Here is a 21,126-nt window from a genome sequence, read left to right on the forward strand (position 1 = left end):
TTTATTTTGAGAAGATATTTCCACGAAATTTTTCCTGGATTATTATTTAAGGCAATAATATAATCTCCGAAAAAATTGTCTTGATCGGACGATTATAGCATATAGCTGCCATACAAACTAAACTATTAACATCAAGTGTTTATATAGAAAACTTTTATTATTTATATAGTGCAGCTTCAGTGCAACCAAAGTTTACGTTTTTTCTTGCTTTAAATATGTTTAAGTCTCTAATACACTACACTTTTTTCTCGCATTGCAGTTTATTCACTTATTATCGCATGTGTGAATATATTAACAGAGCGTTAACGCCCACAGCAGCTCTAATTTGTTATTGTTGCAAAACAAACATATTGTTGATAACAATATGCTGTCCGCCAAAGTTCGCTTAATGCTAAATGATTAAGTAAATAATGCAGTTCAAAGCTATCTCGCCGTTCACCATCTGTTTATCACACAAAAGGTGTCTATAAATAGTCGCACATGGCGTATGAGTGACCTCACACATTTGCGCGCACACTGTGGGGAATGCTTCGGCCGGCGTTCGCTTTTGCAGCTTATCTTTGCTTGGATTCGGCAAAAAGTAAAAATCTGTAATTATCGTACGCTATTTTGATTACAAAGCAGAAACTAAAAAAAGAACTTAAAAAGACCAAAATCGCAATTCTCTTTTCAGAAAAGTTTTGCGCGTAACGCAAGTTTTTGAAAAGCAAAATAACCTAAATAAGTTTGCAAATGCAAAATTCACAAACAGACATTTTATCAGTTAACGCTGATAAGCTTTTAATTGGAATGCGCGTAGTCATAAGCTCTTCGTATTACGTGTGCAGCTTAGGCGCACCAGTTTGTTCCAGTTAAAGACACTTTCAGTGGTAGGTTTCTTCAGCCGATAAACCTTCTCATGTGTACGTGGTTTTTTGAAAATATCTTACGTCTTTTCGCCTCTATGAGGTGCGCGTCACGTGCGTCATTCGGCTGCAATCTTCGCGTGAAATATGCAAATATTGCGCTAAACTTATGAAAAATCCAATTATTTTCCATTCATCTTATTTTAAAGTAAACATGCTTCATTTGCGTAGACAGCTTGTATTTGCACCTTCTAAGTACCTACGTTGTCATTACACCTCCATCAACCAGTTCGAAGTGGTTCAGCATCGCTGCAACTGCCTTCAACTGCCTCAAACCAAAAACCTTTGACCGCTTATTGTTATATCGCACCGCTTTCACATCGAATTTAAAGTGTATTAGGCAGCAAATACAATTAGCGTTAAATGTGAGACGGAATAAATACGATCAATGATCGTTTTACCATAACAAATGCTAATGTAAATCCATTAAAAAATTAAATGCTGCGAGAGGTTCGAAAAGTTGTAAATATGCGGCACCTTGTGGCGTTGTTTAATTCAGAAATGTGCATAATAATGAGATTACTGATATATAATACAGGTATATTACGAAAATATAAACTTCTTTACAACAAATAAAATTTGGAAAAAATTTTTAGTGCAAATTTATGCAATATTATTGTTAAATAAACCTTCAGTAAAAGTTCTTTCTCGCACTAGCGAAAAGAGAATAATGGCTATATCATATTTATTACCATTCATTTAAATATTTATTACGCATTTATGACTTCATTATAGTATTATTTCGCCATAATATAAAAATTTAAAGCTTCAAGACCTAATTTGACCTAAACAGAGAGGTCGAGAAGTTTTGAGTTTTTTGATATTGTGGTCATATCACTGAACAATAAAAATCAAAATACTTTCAAGGCCTTTACTTGAACTAAAAAGAAGGTCTAAAATTTTTGCTACAAAATTTTATGATGTTATTATGTTATAACTGAACTGCATAGACACTTTGTATAAGATCAATTTCCTGATTTCGTATGCCATAAACATTTTTGGGACAATCTTTTTTGCTGTTATTGTCATGTTACTGCACTGCAAACAGCATAGTTGCTTTATATAAGGCCTTTTGAACGTTTCGTATACTATCAACATTTTTGGGACATCTCGAATTTTTGGAAAATGTGTATTCTTATGCGAATTTATATTTCAAACGGCATGCTGAAGTGGCGTGCTGAACATTCTAATTCTATTAAGCCATTTTTGTCTCTTTGAAATTTTGGGACAAATTTGCTGTGTTGTGAATATTTTGGGATAATGTAATTTCACATTTTAACTACATTACTATAATAGAGAAAGCATTTACAAACTTTTCAGCCAATTTGGGACAAAAATTAGACATGGTGGTGATAACATTTTCCGACATTTAAGTCAAAATTATTTGGGACACAATTTTCCAATCACAAAACTTTACTATTGGTGAGATAAAAAAATTTTGGGACAACTTCAGGTTCATTAAATTATTTGGGACACGTTTTGGAACCACAAAAGCTCACTAATTTGTAAATATTTTTTTATTATATTATTCAATTTTTTATATTTATAAAATTTTGGGACACATTTGCTAGGTTGTGAATATTTTGAGACAATATAATTTCTCATTACGTTAATAGAGAATTTTTATTATTATTTGTGACAAAATTCTTCAGCCACAGAAGTTTACTATTAGTGAGTTAAAAAATTGTGTGACAACATTTTTCGATCTCTAAATAATCTGAGGCACATTTTTGAAACCACGAACGCTTCCTATAGTGAATTACAAATTTTTTGATACAAAATTTTTCGATCTTCAAGTCAAATTAAACTATTTGGGACAACTGTGTTTAACCACGAAAGTTTCCAAAGGCGTGTTAAAAGTGTTTCGAAACAAAATTATTTGGGACATAAATTTTCAACGGCAAAATTGTACTATTGGTGATATTTTGGGGCAACATTTTTCGATCTTCATATTCATCAAATTATTTGGGACACATTTTTTTAACTCCCAAAAACTTTGTATGGTGAATTATAAATAAAAATTTAAATTTCGAGGCAACATTTTTCTATCTTCAAGTCAAACAAAATAATTTGGTAGACTTGGTACCGTTCTTTTATATCAAATATATTTTAATTAACTAGAGCACCAATCAGATGTAAGCGCGTTGTCTCAATATTTCTAATATCCACAAAATCTAAATAGTAAAGTAATAATACTTTCTTTAAAATATTAATGTATTTAATTTACAGTCTGTAACTTCTGTAAAAACGAAGAACTATTTTTCATTATTCAACTGTCTCCCTCATTTTTCTATAGAAATGAGAATTTTCCTCAAAGTGATTTTAGCGCCCTGGTGTCAGACAACGAAGGTTGTTTTGCTTTTTATAGGTCTATTCTCATCGATAAGACTTTATGCTAGACTAGACTAGACTTGTTTTCGTTGATAGCACACAGCATATAAATATAGGTAGCAGCTATTTGCCATTTAATGGCGCGTGCCTAACACCTCCTCACTGATTTATTGTTGTAAAATCGTTGTTTAGTGCTGTTAAAAAATAAAGAAAAAAAGCGTTTTTCAAGTATTGTGAGTGAAATAAATATTTACAATGTAAATAAATACAAGTATACATGCAACATTGTACTGAATATACACGTATTTTTATATTTGCCAGACTTTTTAGCCTCAGACTAACACAGCATAAAGCTCTGACTTAAATTCCTTTGATTTATTGTTGTTTTATTTATTTTATTTGTTTATATTATTAATCAAAAGCATCACAATATTGACTCTTTGCTTAATGCTTGAAAAATCGATCGATATTGCTGTCATTTGCGAAATTCGAGTTTTTTTTTGGAATAACTTTCTTTGCCATCAAAATATGAGGAGTCGAAAAGTTCAAAAAGAAAGCTTATGTTTTGGAAATCTCCTGTGATTGATATTTTATTTGCATTACTAGCAAACAGGATTACAGTGTGGATTCATATAAATTGTTGTATATAAATACACACTTAACAAAAATATTTATTTAATGCTTAAAAAATGAAAAATAATATGACTTGCTGAAGGCCAACTACTTTATTTTTTTCTAATTCAATTGAATTGTTTGTAATAAATAAGGGCCTTTTTTATCTATTCCGGTTAAAAATATATTATTTCAAGCCTTTACTTCCCAATACTTCAATCTGATGATACACTTGGTGCCACAGCAGACACTCGAGTGCGCTCAAGTGTTTTCTAAAACTTTCATTTTAAGTGGCAATGAATTAGTCAGGAATATAAATATTGACTTTTTATTTATTTGGAGCCCTTGCATTATAAATAATTATTGAAAAAAAGATAATAAATAAATCGGTATGTATAATAAGCGATCAGGTATTAATCTCGGTGCTTACAATGTAACCTTATCTAGGGGAAAAATTATTATATTATTGTTATGATATGTACAATCAAGAGAGATTGTAAACAATCTTAGGTGCCAACTTTTAGATCTTATTTGCACTAGACTTGTAAGGGTTTGACTGTTGCATGGCAAACAAATGAATTTACCTTTGGTTAAAAGTATTGTACTTAAGTCCTACAAAGTAGCAAATCTGCAGAATTAATTGTTGGTTTATCTGATGTACACTAGTTAGAAAAACTCTGCATATTAGCTTCACATACTACGAGTACTTAATTATTAAAAAAAAAACTTCGAGAAATAAAAATCGAACATAATTTTTTGGTTTATTTACTTATTGGAGTTCAGTCTAATATACATAATATATATTTTGACAGTGTTGAAAATAAATTAGAGATAAAAACAAGAACAAAATAAAAAGGATTATTCGGTTTAGAAAAAGTTTGAGTGCAAAGGAATAAAAACATAACAAACATTAAATTAAAGTAAAAAAGGATAGTTTCTAGTAACTCGTTTAAGATATAAAAGCTCTTAATTTAGAGGGACGCTCTGAACGAGGCTTTGAGGCAGTGGAGCCCATCGATTTATACGTTCCAATCACTTTTTGAATCAAAGAGTTGGTTCGGCCCACTATCTGGCCGATTTCATTTAAGTTGTTTTTATAAGTTGCGTTTTTCAGTAATTAAGTATGGTAGTACTATGCATCGAATAAAATTCGCTAAGTCAATAAAGTGAGTAAGCTTGGCCAAAATAATTCAATTAGTGTAGTTATACAAATGGTCACTGTCGCCACAAATTAATTTGCGGTCGGTCGCACTTATTGATATAATTAGTTCATAAATTACTAATTGGCATATATAATAATATTTCAATTAGAAATTGGTGACAAAAGTGTATCAACATTAGGGTAGTGCAAAAATTTTTTTCAAATATTACACTCTTAAATGTTTCTATTTAATGTTGTAAAAAGTCTTTACAAATATCAACACTACAGCTCAAGTCTATTCTAACACCCAGCAGATAACTTCAGCGACACGGTAGAGTTATATACTATAACTGATTAGCATGACGAGGTCAGTTAATTTACTCATCTCCGGCTGTTTATCGGTCTTACTGTCTATATATACGCGAACTAATTCCTCAGTTTTGAGATATAGAAGCCATTTTCTCGCTAAGCTGCTCATTTGTCGCAACTGCCGTACCCGTCGGACCACTATTGTGTATAGCTGTCATACAACCTGGCCGATCGAAATCAAGATAAATATCTTTTTATACCTTTTTCTACTGCACAAAGTGCACCTGTAAAGGGTATTGTAGCTTCCGCTGTTAACGTTTTTCTTGTTGTAATATAATTTCTCAAAAACCCACCCATTTACATAGCCAGAAAGTATGTTTCCACACATAGGTATTTATGTATGTAAATAAGGCCATCCAATTGGAACTCGCACCATTGAAGCATTTGCATTCGTTTCCCAACATCTGCATTATTTATGTTTTTGTTTTTCAGATAAAAAATAAATAAAATTTCTATAAACTTGTTGTTGCTGTTGCCGTGTTATATACATATATTGCGTACGTGACGCATGGCGCGGCTGCCATCTTGTTTATGCTCTGCGTGCGATACTTGTTTATAAATATCGAACTCATTTCAGTTCTTATTCTCCAGCTGATGCAGTGGTCAAGGGAAATGACGGGCGTATTAATTAAGTAAGAGGGAAGGCCAAAGCGGCCACAGCTTGCATAAGCGGTAAACAACTATGTTTATTATTAACTGCATAATATGGTTTAGGAGAACATAAATAATTTTTACGTAATCATTACGGTGGTTAATTTCTGAGGAGCTGAAGATGGTGAAATTATATTGGGTGTGAGTATTGTTGATTTTAGTGCTACTAATGGCTCAGATAAATGTTTTTTGTTTTGTGTCTTTGAATATATTTTTTTGTAGTGAAATCTCTTTAGCCATAAAAGTAAAAAGCTAAAATTTTCCATTGCAACGATTTTGTGTTACGTCACGAAATTTCATCACACTCATATTAAGTAGAGTGCTACCTCTGTGAGGGCTAGTATTTCCAATTTACATATGTATGTATATTTCTTGATTCATAGTTTTAATAAAGGGTTGTTTTAAAACAAATATTCAGAGCGCTGCCACCTGTTTGAAAATTTCAACTCGATACTAATAGCATAAGAAAATCAGTATGTGGGTTTCAAACTCAAATGGTTTAAGTATAGCTGACTGTTTTAAAAATATTTTTTGTGGCGGGTTGCCACCTTTTAAATTCAATAACTGAGCAAAAAATTTTTTTTTGCAATGCATCAAACTAAAAGCTGTTTTGAGTTTTTTAAAAAGCGTTTAAATCAAAAAATTGAGGTGACAAACATTCATAGGGCTGCCACCTGTTTGAAAATTTCAATTCGAAATTAGTCCTTACGCTACTATGTAATATGTAGTCTTCAAACATAAATGATTTAAGTAAACTATTAATTAAAAACATTTTTTGAGCAGAGTTGCCAGCTTTTAATTTCAAGTACAAAAAATAATAAAAATTAATATCAAAAATAAAAAAACGCAGAACATTTGTTTATATTTTATTTTGTTTTTAATTTTTTTTTCTTTTGTATTTTTTTTTTTTTTAATTTCTTTTGTGCTTAAAATTTCCATAAATTATTTCCGCTTTGCTCAGAACCCATTTCACTAACGTCATTAAATTTTTTCCTAATTGACCATAAAATGCCCAACCAAACGGCTTTTCCACCGTTATCATGAAGTCTGGGGAATATAATGCCACTTATCATCATACTATGTAATGTGGACTTAAGAAAGAAGTGATCAAGTCACATGCAAAGGCTTCACTTTCCATTCAGTTTTTAAATTTAAAATTCCGTATTTACACGAGACTAATTGCGAATCCATATTCCGGCTTTCACTTGTCTCCTCTCCTTGATAACAGTATTTACATAAACGAAACGTGAGGCTTTCGTTAAGACTTACACAATAACCATTGATAGCGGTTAATGTATTTGCACATATGTATGTATGTATGTATTTATACAGGTATGTAAGCTTGTTTGTGGCTCCACATATGGGCAATGATAATGAAAAAGAAATGTGCTCCGCCAGGCGTGTAATTAATCATTAATCGAAGCAGCAAGTGACATACAACGATTTACATAAACAAATATATACATGCGCTTATGTGAATATATCACCTAAAATGCAAACTAACTTGACATCACTTTTCATAAGTTTACACGCGAAAGTAAAACGATTTAATAGAAAACACTCAAAGTGAAACACAATTTGAGTTTCGGTTATAAAATGGTTATATATGGGTTATATATTGGTTATATGTGGGTTATGTATTGGGTATATATGAGTTATAAATTGGGTATATATGAGTTATAAATTGGTTATATATGGGTTATATATTGGTTAACGTAGACTCCCATTGAAACCAAAGTTTTGGTTATATATTGGTCACCGTACACTTCCATTGAACACAAGGTTGAGTTTTGGTTATAAAATGGTTATTATATCGGGTAGCGATTTTCGATTATTTTTATGATACGCTGTTTTGCATTTTAGGTGACGATATGTATATACATATGTTTATATTGCACTCTCAATAGCATTATGCCAGTATGTATGTTCTGCTGCCGGAATTACTCACGCAGCTGCAGGTGCAAGTGCTTCCCCCACTTAAAGGTACTCTTTTTGTGCTCATACGTGTGCTTTACTTGTTTGTAGATAAAATGCACTTGTAATGTCATTTCTTCACTTTACTAAATGATGAATGAACATTCCATGTCTGAGCTGTTCAGCTACCTTTTCGTTCTAAGATAAAAAGCGTGAACTCCATAAATATTGACATATTTAACTGTTTATGTTGTTGTTGTATGACTAAGTTAACAAATATTTCACAATAAGCGCATTGCGTTGGGTCAGTGTAAAGTAACGGTTTTCTATATGCCATGTTATTTTCATATAATGTGACTATAACTTATAGAAATGCTGTTAATTGCGTCTCTGTGACGAGCGAAGTAATTACATGACGTCATATCGTAGAGAAAAAAAAGTAATTAAATCAAAAATATTTGAAAGCCGACAACCGTAAATTAGTTTTGTAAATAAAATATAATTGTTCTACGTTTGTACTTGTAAGAAATATGAACATTGCATACAGATTTATAGCACGACAGCGGTAATCAATTACTGTTTGTAATCTGCTTTGTCTTTGTCTACTGACATGATTTAGTTCCCTGCCTGTATGCCTACACCACTAATTGACTGCACTCCCACATGTGACATATACACAATATTGTGTAATAAATTTAAATTTTTTAAGTGAAAAGAAAATTTTTCCCGCAACCAAGTGGGTTGAGTGCGTGACTACGCCTCTGTACCTCGCAGGTTCAAATATCAAATGTTGCACCAAAATTAAAAAAAAAAATATGCAGCTATAAAAAACTCACAACAATTTAGTGTTGACTGAAAGTGAAAAACAAAATTCATTGCAGCGTGCACACAAGTCTTGGGAACAGTTGAAGACTTACTGCGCCCCCCATTATGTCAGAAAACGCGGCCAATCAGCTGCTTACTGCGCAAATGCCAATTACTATTGTATAATATTGCTGCGAACACATGCCGCTTCGCTTTTATTGATGCCGGCTGACGCATTCATGTGTTCCTCTAGGTTTTATGGATTACGAATTAGCGAGTAATTAAATTTAATAAAGCCGGTCGAAAGCCATTAAATATTGCCGCATATTAATAAAGTTGCTTATTTCTTTATTAAAACTTTAATTAGTTATTTCCAGAGAGGTGACCTGTATTGTGGCTTTTTAGCTAATTGTTGAGTTCATTGCTTGATTAGAAACTTATAAATAAAGTCCATAGAGCTTAGTTTCAAGTGAGTATAAACGTCAATCTGTAATTGTGGTTTTATTTGATGAGTGGCGTGTGCAACACCGTTTTTAGATCTTAAGTATTGTATATAATAAATATTATATGCATATATATAATATTGTACTCAGCCACTCACACATCGTTTTATTAATAAATTCCCGATACTTTCTTGACAGGGTGTATGTATTTTTACTAAGCAAAGCCTTCAAAAATGCCTTTTAATTGTAAATATTGGTAAAAATATTTTATAAATTTTTTATAGCCAAATCTTTTTTGTTGGAGTTTCACGATTATATATTTATAGACAGTTGGCAACACCATCTCGTGCAATTTATAAAGAATAGCTGCAGAATTTTGGTGAACGCTTTTTAAAACGAGTTACCTTTTTTAATAATTGCAGGCTTCAATTTATAAAATATGGCAACTCTTTTAGAAAAACTTTACTTGAAGTAAATCATTACAAAATTCTTAGGTTTAAAGAGGGAAAGTTTTTTTGAAACGCTTTTTAGGAGACCTTATATTTTTTAATAATTTCAAATTAACTTTTTTTAAAGTGGCAAGTCTCTTCCGAAAAAAGTTGAGCGTAAAGTTAGTCTCAAAATATATAGTGAATGATATTTTCATCTAGGAAATCTTATTTGTAACGTGAAATAAGCTGAAAATTGACAAAAGAACACTAAAGCTTTTTTGCACAGCCAAATTAATGTAGTATTGATCTTTTGCACAGCTCGCTACCTGGCGCGATTAGCGATCAGCTTTTTACTTGCTTGTGTTCTTCATTTCTTATTTTTACTGACGATGAAAATTCTTCAGCTGATTTCTATTTTATTAATGAACACACCCACAGTCTGGACAACAACCGGCAGAGTTAATCACAGCCAAACTTAGAGTGTGGACAACAACCCGCGGAGTATCAGTTCGAACTCGATTTCTATTCGGTTATGATTCAATATAGTAAATTAAGAATTTTATTTTGTATGATAAATCGATGTAAATTTCTACTTTAATCGAGCAAAGGTCGGCTAATTGATCAAATAACTCCTGTGAGAATTGGTTATAAGACTGAAAGCATAGTGCATAGAGGCATCATGTAATAATGGAAGTAAATAAAAATCACAAAAAACTATAATTTGAAAATCATTTTTCATACACTGTCACTCTGCAAAGAAAAATATATTGTATGTTTATGATTACAGCTGTTTCCTTCCCGTTCAAATCGAAATGTGTTCTGCAATGTGTCCCCCGGCTGAAAATTTCTCAACCTCCAACCTTTTTTCTGTCACTGAAACTATTCTCAAGAACCCATTAGTTATTCAGAATCAACTAAATACATTTAGAAAAGATTTTTATATCTAATTCTAGATGATCTAAATTATCTTGATCTCGATCTATTTCCAATGACATACAAATTCTAAAGAATGTTTAGGATCTGGTGATATTTGATGGTCAAAATCCTTTCAGCTCTTAGATGTATTAATATCTTTTTTTTGGAATGCTCAAAATTCGCTTTACGTCAAAGTGCTTCAAAGTTTTTTATTTCAAATTATTCAACAACACCCACGTGAAGGCAATAAAAGTTTGCACGAATTTATTATGAAGTTTTGTCAGATTTTGTTATGTCAATAAATTAATTAGCTATCACGTGTGTCCGTAATATTTATTAGATTTTAACCTCATATTTTGAACCCAACAAGAGAACCTTATGCAGTATTTAACATACTTAACATTAATTACTTTTAAGTAAAAGTAAATGTCAAATGAAAATGTTTACTTGAATTTAAAATATACTGAGTTTTATGGAGCATTAATTAAACGCCTCGTGCTGACGCTGATGGGCAGGAAAAAAGCAGCAACCAATAACGGTGATATGATTTCTATCTGTTTAAAATCTCACTCAAGAAAATCTACAAATTATATATGAACAACCATTACATTCAACTAAATCGACAGTTTAGTGTGATTTTTGGTTTGGTGGAATCATCGGTCCGTACTTCTTTCGAAATAAAGATTTAGACCCCGTTAGTGTCAATGCAGAACGATATATGTATGTAGATCGATGATAAACTTTTTATGGCCGCAATTGAAAGAAGTTGATCTTGACAATATCTGGTTCCAACAAGTCTAGTCTACATGCCACACAGCACTTACAACAATCGAATTATGGCGCGAATAGTGTGGAGATTCGTTTATTTCAAGAAAATGTAACATCGAATGATCTCCAAGAAGTTGTTATTTAACATCATTAGACTACTTCTTGTCAGATTTAAGAAGGCGTTTGAGTTTAGCAATAAACCAGACTCTCCTCCAGCTTTAGAAGTTAACCTTGAACGTGCTACGTACGTATATTCATGGTATAGTATTCGATTGTGTGGAAAAGTGCTCGCAAAGACTTCTTGAAGACCATTAGAATATATTCAGAACATAATTGTATCGATTATACTTCATATTAAAAAAAATTAATTCCCTTAACAATTAGTGCTTTTTTTTTTAAAGCAATCCCAGTATAAACAATCCCTCATTAATAATCTCAAAGTTTTTTTGCTTTTTTGTTTAATTTTTCGCTAAATTCTATCACCGATTGCATAATTTGCACAAACTCGTGACAATGTCGTAGGTTTGTTGGTAAATAAATGTAAATGTTTTTCCAAAAAAAAAAACCGGAGAGGTAAATTCAACTGATTATGGTGTTTAAATAACAAAGCACGTACGCCACACCTTAAAAATACCAAAAAATATTGGCTGGTAAATATTTTTTATTTACTTCAGACATAACGCTGAACTAATAAATAATATATAACAATTGAAGTAAAAGTTCTGACAGGGAAAGTCCTTGCTAAGCCGAAGTTTGTGACGTGGACGCGATTTCCGTTTTTTCGTAAACATTTTATGTAACAAAAAAGTTCGCGTTCAATAATATTTGCAAATGATTTCAGTTAGCGAATTATAAATATAAATAAACACAAATAAATGGATCGTAAATTTATAAGGCAAGTCACAATGCAGCTTCGCAAAATCGCGCGGATTTTCGAAAGAACGATTGGAAATTGATGCGTGCGCTTTCGCGTGTTTTGGAAGCAAGTCAGGAATGCTTTGTTTTCCTTTCACTTGCATACATATATGTATCTGCGTCTGTTTATTTAATTTTGATTTTCGTGGCTATTAATTCGCAATCAATTATTATAGAAATAATATTTGCTCACGAATAAAATAGCGGATATACGGTTTCAAAATATTTCGCTGTGGCGTGATTTTTGTTTATTATTTTTATATTAATTTTGTTCCTTGTTTTTATTTTTGTTTTTTTTTTTTTTTTTTTTATTTTTTTTATTTTTATTTTTTTTTGTTATTTATATTTTTTATTTTTTTTTTATTTTAGTATATACCGCTTCTAAACATAATTCGAACTAAATAAGTGGTGAGTCCACTTAGAGTAACAGATTTCTTCTGACAAAAGGAGAAAATAAAGCTTTTTGAGGCGAGGCAAATAACATAATTCCATTCTTTCTTTTCTTCCTTACACATAAGGTGAACTTTCACTCATCTAATAACATGTCTAATTGACATTAGACATTATGAAGAAAATTGTTTTCTTTTTTTTGTAATAATACCCCAAATATGGTTATATTCATCTCTAAAACTAATGACTGATTCAATGCTACTGCTATTCATAGCTATCTTTAAGGTATTCTTAATTTTTTTTTTATATTTTTTCCTGAATTCTACTTTGAAGTTTTCAATGAAGCTTTCCAATGAAGTCTTCTCTGAAGTTTTTTTGATCCTCTGATGGTGCAATGATTCAATATTTTTGCAATTGTGTTATTTTTGACTTATGGTAACCCTATTCTGGAATATGCTTACATTCAAGATTTCCCTAATTAGAATTTCCTCTCAACCATTCTTTATGACTACATTTGACAGAAAGTTAAGAAATTTTCGTTTTTCGATAGGTGGCAACTCCTTTAACAGAGTAAAGTGAATTTTTATGATTTTCAATAATTTCTAAAAAGCCATTCTTTATGCTTAAATTTGGTAGAAAGTAAAAAATTTTACGTTTTTTGATAGGTGGCATCTCTGTTAAAAATTAAGTGTATTTTTTTGATTTGCAATTATTTCCAGAAAACTATTCTTTATGCGTAAATTTCGGGGAATTTATACCTAAATTTGACGATAGGTGGCAACTCTGTTAAAAATTAAGTCTAATTTAATGATTTTGAATAATTTCCAGATAGCCATTCTTTATGCGTAAATTTCGGGGAGATTAAAAAAAAAATACGTTTTACGGTAGATGGCAACTCTGTTAAAAATTAAGTGTAATTTTATGATTTTCAATAATTTCCAGAATACCATTCTTTAGGCCTAATTTGGGCAGAGATTTAAACTAAAATTACGTTTTTTGATAGGTTGCAACTCTGTTAAAAATTAAGTGTAATTTTATGATTTAAAAAAAAAATGTTTTATAAGCATATTAAAGATACTGTTAAAAACTACGTAAGGCCTTAAAGGAGCCGGAGTAAAAATTAAACTTTGGGCGTGGCACCACCCACTTTTGTGTAGAATCACATATTTCAAGACCTGCTCGACCGATTTCAATCAAATTTGGTATGTGGTATTCCTCTCACAGTTTTATGTTACAGTGTGAAAATGGGCGATATTGGACCACGCCTACTTCCCATTTAACGCAATTTTAAAATTAACCCTGTCGAATGTCAATCAAGAAGCAATTAATATAACGGGATACAACTTTGCATGAATAATTTCATTAGAGTATGTCACCTTATGGCCAAAAATTTACAAAATTCAACAAAAACTGTTCAAGTCCCTAAGCACCAAATACTTGGACTGGACTCCATTTGAATTTTTACCGAAAACATTTGTCAATGTGCCGTATTTATAATTGAAATTCAGAGAGAATCCGTTCCTGATAGTAGTATGTCTGAGTGCTACAAAAGGGTTAAATAAAGATACACCTAATATAAAGATTTTCGAACTTCCGGGTGACTTTATACCGCACATATCGGCCAATATGTTAGTGCTCCTAATAAAATTGCGAGAGCGTGTTTTTTTTATAATTGTGCATATTTGTGCTTAGAATGAATAAATTCGGATAAAAACTCGCCCTATACCCCATAAAACTAACAGGCCTGATGCACCTGAAGGTACTTTCCTGGCTTTATTCCTTAAAATACCTCTTCCTTACTTGCTTAATGTTGTATATAAAAAAAAACGTCTGCTCAAGTTGTACTAACCATTTCGAAATAAATAATAAAATTTACGTCATCAAGTCGAAAATGAGTTTTATGACCACACAAATTGATTTGTTTTTAGCTTCAAAACTTGCAAATGCAGCAATGCTAAGTTCGAGCTCACCACACCATAAATCAAAAGATTCTCTTAATATCAACGAAATTCGGTAGTAAATAGAAGCATGCAAGCTAATTTATCATAAACTGCATAATAGAAATATTATTCTCGACATTCAGGCACAATAATGGGTTGTCAAGCCAAAAGTGCGCCATTCTGTACCACGCGTACCAGCCAAGGCTTAGCACAAATCACTCATTTAGATATGTATGGAGTCTCGTATATGCTTATTAAAAAGAACAATCAGGCAGCCAACCTGTTAGTGCAGACACACGACCCATCTATTTTGGTGCAAATTGTTTCTTCTGCTTTTTTTCATTTGCAAAATTGAATTGGATTCCCGTGACTCTCGTAAGCCACATCCGTGAGTCCACAAATTCGTGTTTGAATTGCTCGTTAAAAGCACACACACACACACATATACAAATCCAAAAACAACAACAAAACGGGTGTATTTGAAATGTCTCAGTTGGAGGCGAGAACTGGGTTTCGTGATGATCTCGTTAATTATGCAGCCAGTCGGTTGACTGGGAACGCTGGTCACCCCATCGCCGGTTAGTTATGTGACAATTAATTTGAAGCGGCGGAGATCATGTGATTTGCATAAACATACATGCAATGTAGGTGTGTATGTGTATGATTTGTGTATAAATTATTTTAAGAATTATATATTTGTTTTTGCATATTTTAATATTCAACAGCTTTATGAATGGAAACGTTCAGCTTGCGCTGGACAAAAAGTGGCTTGGCTGCTCATTCATATATTTGGTGAACTGAATTTCGAAAAAAAAATTTAAGTTTTTTGTTTTTATAATTAGCTTGTTTTGTCCGAAATGCATTTAAGCCAAATTTATGGCGCTTTCGAACATAAAACAATGCCAGTTTTGGGGGAAACAGTGCGGCTTTGATCTCATATCATCTCATAGATTGCTTGAAACAAAAGAATACACATTTTTGATTTCATTTTTTTTTCAATCACATACTTTAAAGTGTCAATTAGTTTACAACAACATTTGAACAGCAAAATTTACGCCCATAAAATGAGCAACTGGTAGTCACATGTTACAAGTAACTGTATAATTTTTGTTGACACACGCGATCACTTGCGATCACACGATCAATTGCCAACATGCCACATTTAAAGAGGGGCTAAAGTTGATATTGCTGAGCTGCGTACATACATATATACATACATATGGATATATGCCACGTGCAACACAATAAGCCAGTAATTTACCTCTACTACAATATTTGCTTTATAACTGTATGATCGTTTACACCCCTCTATAGGCCAAAGTACGCACGCCTTTAAGCATTTAATGTCAATGTCAAAGTCGTGAACTGGCGCACACCTCTTGAACTTGACGCTGGTTTGCTTTGCAACTTGCCGTAACCAGTTTCATTTTGTAGGCTTCACAGCCGGCGAATGATCACTTTATAATGCGATTAGTTAAATTGCCGTTTGTGCGCAATTCTCTGCGTATTTATTTACGCTTTATTATTTTTCTGCTGAGCCGGCGATTTTTCAAATTAAAATTTGTAGTTTTGTATAGCAGATCTGCTTAAAGATCTTTAAAGAAATCATTGAGGATCATCGCTGAATTGTATAGCCCAATTTAGTGATAGAAATTGGTTGGAAATTTTACGTAAATCACTTGAAGGTCAAAAACAGTAAATTTCATTTGCTTAGGCGTTTTCATTTCACCACTTTTTTGTTCGTTATCTTTGAGCGCTGTCCTTTTGTCAATAAATTTACATACGAAAGCAAGCATAAGGTTTTACAGTTGTATTGTATATGAGACATTAAGTAGGTGCCTCATTAAAATATTTGTAACCTATTCTACTACTTTCTCATATGATTCTGCCAACACACTTTACGTATATTATGCGATTCATCTAGCATTTCTTTTGATCTACAATTTCAGATGGTTTGTGACTTCGCTAAACTTTACCACAGCTATATGTTTTGCGCTTAAATGTAGGCAACGTTTTTTATTGCACCCTATTTTCTCATATATTTAGCATAACCTGATATACATAAGCTTTGTTTTTCTTAATAATAATTCACAAAATCATTTCAAATAGAAATAATAATTTTCCATATCTAAAATTTGTCACATTTGATTGACGGTTGCTCTCATTTGTTCCGAGAGATATACGCGTACGAAGTTCTTTGCCATTTGCCTAGATTTTCAATTAGCGTCACTTAAATATTTATTGTACGAAAACTCGTGCTGTTTGCCGTCTTATGTTATGACGTACTATATTCGTTGCGTCGGTGTTTATATAAATAGATCTCATTTAAGAATTTTTCTTATGTAGTGTGTATTATGTTAATGCCGTCTATGACTCAGTCGAAAGTGTTGAAAGAAAATTTCTATTGTAGAACTTCACGCTGGTTTAGTTAAATGTGAAAAAACGCAAAAAATTCAGTTAGCAAAACTCAATAAATGTTTAAGTACTCGTTAAGGTTTGGTTAAATTTCAGTTAGCAATATGGTTAAGTACTCGTTAAGTTTCGGTTAAGTACTCCTTAAGTTATAAATTAAATTTCGGTTAAATTTCTGTTAGCAAAATGGTTAAGTACTCGTGAAGTTTCGGTTAAGTACTGGTTGAGTCTCGGTTAAGTACTCGTTAAGTTTTGGTTAAGTTCTCGCAAAGTTTCGGTTAAGTACTCGTTAAGCTTTGCTTAAGGTCTCGTTAAGTTTCGGTTAAGTATTTGTTAAGTTTCGGTTAAGTACTCCGTAAGTTATAAATTAAATTTCGGTTAAATTTCTGTTAGCAAAATGGTTAAGTACTCGTGAAGTTTCGGTTAAGTACTGGTTGAGTCTCGGTTAAGTACTCGTTAAATTTTGGTTAAGTTCTCGCAAAGTTTCGGTTAAGTACGCGTTACGTTTCAGTTAAGCACTCGTTAAGTTTCGGCTAAGTATTCGTTAAGTTTCGTTTAAGTACTCCTTAAGTTTTAAATTAAATTTCGGTTAAATTTCAGTTAGCAAAATAGTTAAGTCATCGTGAAGTTTCGGTTAAGTACTGGTTACGTCTCGGTTAAGTACTCGTTAAGTTTTGCTTAAGTTCTCGCAAAGTTTCGGTTAAGTACTCGTTACGTTTCAGTTAAGCACTCGTTAAGTTTCGGCTAAGTATTCGTTAAGTTTTGGTTAAGTACTCCTTAAGCTTTGTAGCGAGACAAACACACATTTTTTTCTTTCAATATCAATAATTTGACACTATTTTCCGTTGTACGGACGAAATCTTCTAATTGAGAGTTTTTTGTTTAAGTGAGACCTTCACGGAATAAGCCGAAGCACTGAATAAACCTTCTTTTAGACGTCGGAGATCCGTTGCAACTCATAAAATATTTATTTTTGTCTTCAAAAATGTTAATGTACATATGTTCTTAAATATGTATAAATTCATATTCCTTCAAAATTTTTTAAAATGCAATTGATACAGTTTTGTTTTTAAATTCCCTAAAAAACCCGCTTTTCAGACTCGCACTAGATGTTCTCCTTAAAGAAAGAAGAGTAGCAGAATCTTTAAATATTCTTTATTTATTCGATAGGCTTTGATCCTGACGTGGCTTAATAAGCTCTATAAAAAAAATAAATATTTAAAAATATTATCATATGTTCACATTTCCTTACAAAAAAAAATTGTTAAAGAAATCTTCTAATTCCTACAAAAAAACTTACTTATATTGGCCCCTTTTCCAACACTCGCAACTAAAAGTAAACATACCACTTTATGACTGTAATAGTCTATTGTCAAACTCTCGGTTTATGATTTAATTGCGCTGTTATTTGCACACCGTTATAACTGTTCCCGAAATGTCTACGGTTCTCAGTACTTAGAAGAAACGTGCCTTCTACTGATTATAAAAATGTTGCGTTAAATTTTTTATTTTTAGCAATTAGACTCACTGACAATCGCATGACTTTTTTCATTTCTTGATACATACATATTTTCTGCCATAATTTTTAATTCCTTTTCAATTAGAGTTTAATGCAGAAATTCATATTTACTGATTTCATTTTTATTGCTCTAATGGCCGTCGTGCGAACTTCGCTTTTATTGACCACCATAATTTTTAATGCTAATCAAATTTGTACCTATGGTGCGGGTCAATAAATTTCACGTTATATAAATGAGCATATGAAATTTACAAACTATTTTTAATACATTTTTAACACTTTGGTTAAAAATACGGCACAAATATTTGTTCGGAAAAATTAACAAGCATTTGCATAAATTTTATTTGTCAATATATTACTATTACAAGCAGTTGAAATCAAAATCACAGCCGTGTTTATTTTATCAATCGTTGGCGCACAGACTTGGAAAGAGCAAATGAGCTTGCGCAGAGAGATGGGTGCAAAATGAGCAGTGAGCGCATTGAGTGCGTACTAGAGGCCTTTTATGCACCTGTTTGAGTATCAAAAAGTGAGAATTACCTAAAAAACGCTCGGAGGATCTCTCGAAAGATATATAGTATGAAGTGAGTTGCCAGACTTGACAAATTAAAACTTTATGAGAGTGTTTTTTTTTTTGGAACTTAATGATCGTTCTGCGTATTAACATTAAATAAAATGTTAAAAATGAAATGAACCAGTTTCTTGAATAATTTTTTTATTTCTTAATACCTAAAAATATATTAGATCAAAATAGTCCGCTTTCCTCTTTCAATGGGTTCCTAGTAATATGAAGACAGTAATTTTGAGTTTCCAAGAGAAAAAAATGCATGCAGCTTCCATTTTCTTTTGTTCTTAAAAATATTTATTTTCATTGCATTCAAATCATCATCATAAGCCTTTAAAAAATAATGCCATTGGCAAAAATTAGCATCAGCTGATTTCAATGTCTTGAAAAAAAAATATGAGCTTTCGAACAAAGAGATAATATTATTTCATTCAAATCAGATTCGGAAAGAGCAGATTATTTCATTCAAATCAGATTTTTTCCATAGAAGGAAAGTCAGCTCAGACAGTTAATAATGCATGGAACTTCAGCTTCTATACAACTAATCTGGCATGCCTGCATTACGGCACAGTTCTCAAAACAATGCCACTCATTGCGCTCTCAAAATATTTGACGACTTGTTGGATAAACCTTATACAGTTTTATCACTTCTACGTAACACTCTCACTCTCAAAGCATGACGACGTTGCTACCGAATGACGTAGAACCGTCTAGCCTGCACTTCAAACGCCGGTCTACTCAACGTTCTGATTTATTTAGTCAAACTCTGTGCGAGCCACAACTACACCCATGTAGTGTGGGTGAGCTGCGTCGGCAGCTTTGCTTTACTGTATTCGTCTAATGCAGTTTTATCTTATCGGCAATGTTTGTCAATGAACTTAACCGCTCTCACGCCGGCATAGCACATTTATTCAATTTTTGTGAGCGGTCAGCTCAATGATCGCCAGCGATTGCAATTGGCGCTCGCTTCCAACGTCACTTGAATTGGAGCGCGCTGAGCGCAATGCTCAAAAGATATCAAAGATAAATGTGAGCAAGAGTACTGCTGTAATTGTACGTTGCGCTCATATTTACAGAGTGTATGCAGTGGATATAACGTTTTTTCGGCCTGAGAGCGTGGAGTGTCTTCGGAGGCGGCAATTTTTCGCATATATAATATGGCCTGTCGCCGCGACAATGAAATTATTAGTGAAACAGATTTCGCAAAGAGAACAACAACTTCTGTAGTGATTCAACAAACAGCCTATCAGTGAAGGAAAATTAAAAAAATATATATTACCAAATTGTGAAATATATTAGAATTGTGAAAATAATTTACTGCAACGTCTCATGCACGTTAATCGAATGGTCAGGGAAAAAATCGTTAATAATTTCCTACGCCAAAACTACAACTGGAGTGCCACTTGGGAACGCGCTCAACGGCACTTTGACAAACGCTGAAAGAAGCTTGCATAGCCGAAAGGTTGCTTCAACAAATCAATTTGAATAAAAAATAAAAACAGAATATAAAACAAAGTTGTAAAGAATCATTTGCCATTCAAATTGTGCGCGACGAAATAATTGAATTCAATTGAAGGCAATCAGTGATTAGCGTTTTTGATAAAAACAAAATACGTAACTTTACGGGTGTGTGGTGCTTAAGCAACCCTGCAAGATAACGCATTGAACACCTTGTGGTGATTAGCGATAAAGTGATTTGCAATTCATTGCTTTACAAAAGAATTGTAACGAAAATACAAACAAAAATCTAAGCAAAAAAAGCTTGAAACGTTTTACAGTATTTTGAAAACAAGTATTTGAAATTTAACAAAATGACACCGCGACTCATCACGTACATACTGGTAATAATTTATTTAACATTTTTATACAATTTTTTTTTTGCTATAAATAATTCAGATTATGTAATCTTTTGAGTGTTCATAACCAAAAATTAGACTAGATTAAGCATTAATTAGGCTAAATATTTAAAATTTACAAACATTTTGAATTTTGAAGTTTATATAACTGATTTCGCTTACTTTACTAAACTGCTCCTAAAGTCATGAATTCGAAACTAGTTGGTAACTACTACCAAAGTCATGACTTCTGAACTAGTTTGTGA

At 32.2% G+C, this 21,126-nt stretch overlaps 1 protein-coding gene across 3 annotated transcripts in view; it reads left to right on the plus strand.

Moving 5' to 3' along the window:
- LOC105227726 (protein FAM13A) overlaps positions 1 to 21,126 on the plus strand; it is a 72,653-nt gene that overhangs the window by 41,494 nt on the left and 10,033 nt on the right. The window contains exon 1 of one of the 3 annotated variants that reach the window (XM_011207217.4): positions 20,198 to 20,866. The exons of the other annotated variants lie outside the window; for them this stretch is intronic. Within the exon in view, the coding sequence (XP_011205519.2) occupies positions 20,837 to 20,866 (30 nt within the window). The 5' untranslated portion in view covers positions 20,198 to 20,836. Of the gene's footprint in view, positions 1 to 20,197; positions 20,867 to 21,126 lie in introns of those variants that run through there. 3 annotated transcript variants of the gene reach the window in all.

The sequence above is a fragment of the Bactrocera dorsalis genome, chromosome 3 (genome assembly GCF_023373825.1).
Source record: "Bactrocera dorsalis isolate Fly_Bdor chromosome 3, ASM2337382v1, whole genome shotgun sequence".
In the NCBI taxonomy this organism is placed as follows: Eukaryota; Metazoa; Arthropoda; class Insecta; order Diptera; family Tephritidae; genus Bactrocera; species Bactrocera dorsalis.